General features: G+C 43.1%; 1 protein-coding gene across 1 annotated transcript; it reads right to left on the bottom strand.

The window, feature by feature from the left end:
- Positions 1 to 2,165: 2,165 nt before the first annotated feature.
- On the bottom strand, positions 2,166 to 6,913 carry LOC109003854 (LRR receptor-like serine/threonine-protein kinase). Its single transcript, XM_018982174.2, has 2 exons — positions 3,623 to 6,913; positions 2,166 to 2,877 (listed from the first exon to the last, which is right to left on the bottom strand). Exons 1-2 carry the CDS (start codon positions 6,495 to 6,497, stop codon positions 2,372 to 2,374), a joined length of 3,381 nt encoding a protein of 1,126 aa, XP_018837719.1. The 5' UTR covers positions 6,498 to 6,913; the 3' UTR covers positions 2,166 to 2,371.
- Positions 6,914 to 8,444: the final 1,531 nt, after the last annotated feature.

Raw genomic sequence — 8,444 nt, 5'->3', positions numbered from 1 at the left:
GGAGTAGTACTCTTGAGAGACGTAGAAGTAAAAGGGAGCTTATGCGATTTATTGCATTTACAGGAAACACACGACATAGAAGAGGCAGATGGAGAAACAGGTAAGGCATGATGGCGAATGAGAGAGGACAAGAGTTTCGGAGTGGGATGGCCCAAGCGATGATGCCAGAGAGCAAAAGGGACACGAGTTCCAGCTAGCCGAATGTGATTAGCTTGAGGAAAGGAACTGAATGCCATCGGATAGACCCCGTCTTCACACCTACCGCGCATGAGAACTGCCCCCGTCGTCCGATCCTTCACAAGGTAAAAAAGAGGATGAAACTCAATGATAGCATTATTGTCATGAGTAAACTTGTGAACATATATCAAATTTTTATGAATGAGAGGCACATGTAAGGTGTCCTTAAGTGTGAGGGATCGAGAAGGAGAGGAAATAGTTGCGGAACCAATGTGAGAAATCGGCAAACCTGTACCATCACCGAGAACCACCTCGTCTTGTCCCTCATATTCTGAGTGAATGGAGAGGTTGGCTAAGTCGGATGTGATGTTGTGAGACGCCGCAGAGTCAAGGAGCCATTTGCCTTGGGTTGGAGTTGTCGAAGTGGTGCAATTTGCAGCAGGTCGTGACTGAAGTTTGAAACATGTTTTAGCAGTGTGTCCAGACTGATCACAGATTTGGCATATAACAAAAGACTTCTTGGTGCCAGATTTATGATTGGGAGGTGGTTTGGAGCGAGATTTGTTATTTTTGAATCTGCTATTGGACTGTTTTCGTTGAGAAGAGTTGGCTGTGACAACAAGAGCGGAAGCATTGCCATCCATGCGTTTGATGTAGTGCTCATGACCAATGAGCAGATCATGTAATTCGGCAAACGAAAGTGCAGTTTCTCGTGCGCGAATGGGAGCCACCATATCTCGAAATTCAGAGCCAAGACCATTGAGAACGTAGAGCGTCAAGTCATCATCCGAAACTGGTGCATCGATGAGAGAAAGTTCATCAGCAATCACCTTGACCGCATGAAGAAACTCAGATACCGTGCGAGAACCCCGTTGGATCAGGGTTAGATCCTCCTTCAACTGCATGATACGAGCCCGAGACTTGCTTGCAAACAGACGGGCAAGATGTTGCCAAGCAGCATGACTAGTGGTTGTCGTGGCAATGAGAGGCATTACGGTCTCAGAGACCGAGGAGAAGATCGCATTTAACAACAGCTGGTCCTGTCGATACCAGTGAGCATAGCGAGCTAAAGCAGAGGAGGAGGACTTTTCGGTGGGCGTAGGAGGACACGGAAATGTACCGTCCAAATAACCCATAAGATCATAGCCAAATAAAATGGTTATGAAGGTTGCACGCCAGGATGGATAATTTGAGGCAGTAAGTTTGAAAGGTAGTTGGCTAGAGGTGTTGATGGTGACTAAAGGTAGGTCGATAGAAGAATCAGAACCTCCCGAAACAGGATGGGGGTTGGAATGGATGCTGGATGACATAGTGCAGAGGAGGATCGTTATTCTCGTGAGAGAAGAAGACCTTCTGATACCATAAAAGGTTTATGCAAGTGAATTGCAGAAAGACTTCACTTGTCTCATTATCATAAGGCAATATATATATTACATTGTTGTAGCTAAATAAGGAAAATATTGCTATAAGGAATGTATAGCCATAAAAGGAAATTGCAAACACTAAAGGAAACTACAAGCACCGCTATAGAAGAAAACTATAAACAGAGTAATTACAATGCAAATTATGAAAGAGGTAAATCGGGAAAGTCCATGAATCATGGAATCTGCAATTGATGTGCGTATCATACGGATTCTCTTATAAGTTGCACGAAATCAAGTAACCTTCTTTCTTATCCTAAAATCAACAGCTAGCCTATCGAGACAGACACAGATAAGGGGCGGGGTTTCACACGCCCAATCATTGCCCACATTTATCCAAAGCCACACATCTCCAACGAGTAAGAGATCAGGCCAGGAGAGAAGCTGTCACTATTTTATTTATATATTTCTTTTAGTTTTTTGGTTCTCGCAATTAAAACTAGACGTTCACACACACATCAACATATCCCTCTTGCACGGGCCTTTTGGAGACAGCATGGAAAACGACCTTTCAAGTCAATGTTTGATCAGCAACATGTCGGGATAGTAAAAATAACATTAGTTTTACCGAGGACAACAATTCCCAAGTTGCTATATACTCATTTTGCTCATCCTGTTTCCAAATATTATGCAAAACCAACACTTGCTAGCTAGCTGATCATCTTTACAATTAATTCCCACATGCAATATTACAACGTCCTACTCCTACAAATCAATATATGGCGGATTAATGGAATAAAATTTCTCTTACTACATGCAGGCTATTATATATGTCACTGATTTCTCGATAAATAACCGGCTGAGGAAGATGAGTAGGCGAATGAACAATGAGAGGACCCTCGGAGGAGCGAAAATTGAGCCGGTGTGACTGAGGTTGATGATGAAAACGATGGTGTTTCAGTTTTTGTCAAGGAGTTGCTATTTGGCTTGATGGCCTCGGCTCCCACGGTGGCCGGCTCGTGTTGAATCTCTCTTAATAATGCTGCCACATCTTTCATTGTGGGGCGGTCTTCAGCACGATTGCTTGTACAAAGCAAGGATATTCCTAACGTTTGCAGCATCTCTTGTATTTGTGTGTCTGGATGGCCGTGAAGCTTGGGATCTAGGATCTCAACTGGGTCCTTCTTGCTCTTTAGATGACCTCTAACCCATTGAATAACATGCTCTCCCTCAGCAAATGATGGATCTACTGGTTTCTTCCCAGTTATGATCTCTAAGAGAACCACTCCAAAACTATACACATCACTCTTTTCAGTGATTTTCAGCATGCAACCATATTCTGTAATGAGTCAAAAAAATAATAATTGAATTCAAATTATTAGAACAGGTGCAAGTTTCATTGACATAATAATAAAATATATATATAAAGGCAACAAGGCATGCAGTAAAATGTGACGTTCTGGACACACCCTGAGCAGGGTAAACGTCACGTCATTTGCAATGCCAAATTAGAGCAGATCATCTTCAGAACAATTATGCATGTGCAAATACTTCCAAATGGATGAGACATAGCCCATGACCAGAACAAACAACTTAAAAGCAAACAATAAACAACCATAATGGAAGTGTCTCAAAAAGTTGTACTGTTCTTTTTTGTCAAGAATAAAGTTTTTTTTTTTTTTATCAAAAAAATTATTCGATCGAATTAAATGATTTAATTTCTAAAAAAATATAATGAGTATTGGTACACACAATATATTTTATAATAATATTATAAGATAAATATAATATCTCTCATTTAACACAATATTATAAAATATATTATGAAAAATATTAGGTATAAATCATTTTACGTAAACTAAAGATAAGCATGTAAGCCTTTGGATGTTTCTAAGATGTCACAAAATTATGGGAAATTTGTCTCATCCCCTGTTCTTCCACTAATCCGCTTTAAGAGTCTTTATAATGGATGCAAAAACTACTTTTTATAAAGCCCAAAAATGGGGTTTTATTTGTACGGAAGTTAATTAAGTCAAAATTAAGCTAATCCGATACAGAGGATCATGAATGACAGCGAAACTCACCAGGAGCCATGTAGCCGTAGGAGCCGGCGAATTGCGGGTTAGCCGAGAAGGAATTGGCATCGTCTTCCACCAATCTTGCCAGTCCGAAATCTGCTAAACAAGCCTCGTACCGATCCCCCAGCAAAATGTTGTGCGCCTTCACGTCCCGGTGCAAGATTGCCGGCACGCAATCGTGGTGCAAGTAGGCCAGCCCTTCTGCAACCCCTAATGCTATCTTGAGCCGAGTCTCCCATTCCACCACCATTAATCCTGCCGCTGCGCTCTCCTCGTGTAACAGTGCACCTAAGTTACCGTTGGGTAGATAATCGTAGAAAAGCAACTTGGTTTTGCTGTTGGCACCCCATCCCAATAATCGGACTATGTTTCGGTGTCGGATTCTTGCCAAAGTGGCAATCTCCGACGAAAATGCCGCCGCCGATAACTTTTCATATGTTCGGAACCTTTTGACGGCAATGGTTAAGCCCGATAGGATAGTTACCTTGTAAACGACACCGGATCGTCCGCGGCCGATTATGTTGCCAGGTGTCAGGGATTTGGCCACGTCAACAATCGACAGGTCTAGTTTCTGGTACAGAGTCACCTCCCATGGCAGGCCCATCTCCACGTCGCCGTCGCCTTCGAGGTCGCACTCGTGGGCCCCACCAAATCCTGGGTCCCCGCGTCTCTTCGCTGCTCCCACGAGGATGATGTAAAGCGCTGCCAGGAGCAGCACGCATGCGGCACACAGTAGCACGATCATTGCCACACGCGCCGCCTCCGCGCGTCTTCTGGTGGAATCTCGGCTCTTGTCGGCGGCGGCGCACTGGTTGGCTGAGAAGCACAGCTTGGGATTTCCGGAGAGGACGCTCAACGGTAGCTTCGCGAAGAAAGAGGTGTCCGGCACGTGTCCCGAGAAGTTGTTGTCCGATATATTGAGGACCACCAGATTCTGAAGATCCGCGAGATAGCGGAGGTCACCAGACAGCCGGTTGTGAGAGAGATCTAAGATCCCCAGCTTGTCCAAGTCTGCGAACTCAGCTGGAATCTCACCGGAGAGTTGGTTCCAGCTCAAATTCATGGCAATCTCTAGCGCCGGGATCTTTCCCAAACTAGCCGGGATATTCCCTGACAGTTCGTTTCCACTCAGGTCCAGTAACTGTAACTTCGCGAGCGAACCAAGTTGAGTCGGGATCGTTCCGGAGAGCCGGTTCTGCCCGAGAACGAGTTTGGTGAGCGAACTGAGCGATCCAAGACTCGGGCTCAGCGTCCCTTCAATCGAGTTGTCTGAGAAATCAATGAACTGCAACGACAAAAGCTGGCTCAAGCTATTTGGCAGATTCCCGGCGATCGAATTGGAATGCAGGTCAAGATACGTAAGATTCTGGCAGCTGGAGATCTCCTGGGGTATGTTTCCAGAGAGCCGATTCGTCCCGAGATCCAAAAAATTGAGATTTATCAAGTTCCCTATCTGCGGCGGGACAGCCCCAGTCAGCTTGTTCTTGTTCGCTCGGAACCGAATCAGCGATGAGCAGTCGCCAATCTCGGAAGGAATTTCGCCTGATAAATTATTCGAGAGAAGCAAAAGCTTGATCAGGTTCTTGAGCTCGAAGATCCCTTTCGGAATGTTCCCCGTCAAGCTGTTTTGAGACAAATCCACGGCCTGGAGATTCTGACAGTTGGAAATCGAAGACGGTATAGCTCCCTCCAGCTTGTTTTTCCACAAGAAAAGCATTGTTAGATTCCGAAGGTTTCCGAATTCGGACGGAATCGTACCAGTTATCTGATTGTTGTCGAGCTCGATATGTGTGAGTTCCGTACAGTTTCCGAGCTCAGCTGGGATTTCTCCCGATATTTGGTTCTCGCTTAGTTGGAGTTCCTGCAACGATGATAAATTTCCGAAAGTCTTCGGAATGCTTCCGGTCAACGAGTTCATCGAGATATCGATAACCGACAACTGTTTGCAATTACCCAGCTCCGATGGAATAGTGCCAACCAAGCTGTTCTGCCAAAGCAGAAGGTTTTGGAGATTTACGAGGCTTCCGAGCTTGTTTGGGATTGAGCCGGTGAGGGAATTCTCGTATAAGTAGATGTTCTGCAGAGAGGTGCAGTCGCCGAGTTCAGGGGGAATTTGGCCGGAGAGAAGGGCAGTGTAGATTGCGATCGTTTCGAGCTTCTTGAGGAGGCCGAGACTTGATGGGAGGAACCCCGATATGCTTGTTTCGGCCAGGCCCAACATTACCAAATCAGTGCAGTTCCCGATTTCTTGGGGTAGAGGGCCTTGAAGGTTCTTATTCCCGCCAGCTCTGATTACTTGAAGCTGCTTCAGGTTGCCTATGGTACTGGGAATTCCACCACCGAGCTGGTTGTCATAGAGAAATAGTTGTACCAAGCTCCTGAGGCTGCCAATTCGGGCCGGAATCGATCCCTCTAGCCGGTTGGAATTGAGGTGGATTTCTTGGAGCTTAACCAAGTTACAAATCTCACTTGGGATTTCACCTGTCAAGGCATTGTCACTCAAGTCCAAGTAGCTCAATCCCTCGAGGATGCCAATCTCTTTCGGGATTGAACCGGTGAGGTTTGTTCCGGTGAGAACAATCTTGTTCAAGGACAACAAGGAACTGAAGTTTGAAGGAAGTTCACCCAACAAATCCAAGTACCTCAACTCCAATCCCACAAGCTCCTTGTTGAAGTTGCAAGTGATGCCAAACCACCCACACGGAGTTGCATCATTTGGGTCCCAATTGCTCAAGGCCTCAGATGATCCATTCAAGCTGTGCTTCCATGAAAGAAGAGCTTGGCCTTGTAGGTTAACAGCCAAAGCTACAAAAGGGTAGTAGGGAAGTGAAAGGGAAAGGATTGTGAGAAAGGAGAAAAGGGTCCATGGAATTACAGGCATTAGAGCTAAAGAGCTATTGGTACAAACTCCAATGGAGGAGGAATACAAGGAGGAGAGGTTTGAGCCTAGGGAGGAGGAACAATGGGTGTGAGAAACCAAATCATGTCTTGTGGGATATGAGTTTTTTAAGGCGTACTAATATAATGTGCAGAGGAAAAATTGAAAGACCCAGAATCTCCGGATCCAAGAACAGCTAGGCCATGATGTTTGTGCAGAGAGAAAATGGAATTTTAGATGGCTGTTTTTTAGCATTTGTTAATGGTGGAAGAGAGAGAGGTGGGGGGGAGGTGGATAACTGTTTTTTAATTTCAAAATGCAGATGGGGAGAGATGGGCGAGGGAGTCACTTTCATGTCTAGCTTTCTATTGTGAAACTTTATCCTTTTTATATGGCCTTGCACAAAAAATTATCTTAACACATGTTGTTGCTTTTTTTCCTTGACACAAAAAGAATTGAACTGAAAAACTAAATAAATATCAGTAAGTGAACAGTTCTTGTCACTTGCAGCAGCATGTCTTGGCCAACTAGCATTGCGGGGTCTGACTCAGCAGCCTTGTGTAGAGTTGGAGTTTTGGATTAGGACCCTCTTTTACAAATTTAATCCTGGATCTAACAATTTAGATTTTCCACCTGAAAGGAAATTATAGTTTTTATGGATGATAATGATATCTAAACTCGTATGATTGGGTGAGGATTCATTTTCCATTTGGATTCTTCAAGTTAAATTCATCTAAAGCTGTCACGTGATGTCGGAGGTTCTGAAATCAGATTGGAATTTAAAGTTTTTGTGCTGCTATATTTCCCTTTTAAAGGTTCAAGCTGCGGAAAGATTGTTGTAAACAAACAGAAAGCTGCAGCAGTAGGCAGCTCTTATCCCATGCATAGCAGACCCGTTTTGATGTTGAGTTGAGATGAGATAAATTGAATTATTTATAAATAGTAGTGAGTTAAGATGGTAGAGTGAGTTTTATAGAACCTACTTAAGATAAGTTTAGATGTGTTTGAAAGTTAAGATGAGTTTATATGTATTTATGAGAAGTTAAAAAAGGTTGTGGGTCTCACAACATATAAAGAAGTGTTAAGTTGAAAACAGTTGTAGGTCCCACGTATAAAGAGGTTTTGAGTTGAGTGATCTTTAGTGATTTGGGAGTTGTGTATTTGAATGTTAGGATAGGTCTAAAACAGAACACAACTGAGATGAGCTGAGCTCATTCAAGGATCCAAATGAAACCACTTTAACTGAGAGTTGTGTATTTGGATGTTAGAGTTTACAACTAGTTGCTAATGTGATAGTGCCACTTCATTAAAAATGCTAATCATTTCGAGTTTTCCATCGTATTTGAATTTCAAATGTTACATAAATGCTCGCCATTTAAAACAGAGTAATAAAAGAGGAGAAATACTTTAAAAATCCTGTTGCTAAAACTTGTAACCAGTTCAGATTTAGATCTATGTTAGAAAATGCAGATAGATGCTTGTAAACCTGCTGCTCCAATTCTCAAATCTGTTAGAGACAAGATTTATGACTTGGTCCATTTGTCCATTTATTGCTTATTATTAAAAAAATAACACCAAATTCAACATTTTATAAGTCATCCATCCATCCATCCATGATCAGATTAATGGTTCTGAACCTGCATATTGTATTAAAGAATTTATTAGACCATCTGTCTGTATTGGCGGTCTGCAACCCACAAAATGGGGGCTTCCTTTTCAACATAATTTAAAACCCCATTGAGTTTTCTGATTAGAGAAAGCTAAGCAGTCACGTGATGTCTTGTGACAACAAGGCCATGCTGATGAGAATATGAATCATTTTGTTCTGGGATTTTACTTCACAATTTTGCAGTCATACATATTGCCTGCCTCGTGACATTGCTGTGGGGTTTATATTAGTTTATTCGGATTATCTTACAAGCATGTCTAATTAGGAATCTAAGCACGAGA

This window comes from Juglans regia, chromosome 2, assembly GCF_001411555.2.
Source record: "Juglans regia cultivar Chandler chromosome 2, Walnut 2.0, whole genome shotgun sequence".
NCBI lineage: Eukaryota > Viridiplantae > Streptophyta > Magnoliopsida > Fagales > Juglandaceae > Juglans > Juglans regia.
Note: the sequence above shows the minus strand (reverse complement) of the source record. Positions and strands in the feature narration are given on the sequence as shown.

Bases quoted from the DNA above. Each gene is read 5' to 3' on its own strand.
- LOC109003854 (XM_018982174.2), bottom strand. From the start codon at position 6,497: ATGCCTGTAATTCCATGGACCCTTTTCTCCTTTCTCACAATCCTTTCC. The intron at 2,878-3,622 runs GTGAGTTTCGCT...GACTCATTACAG, and splicing joins CTACGGCTACATGGCTCCTG to AATATGGTTGCATGCTGAAA.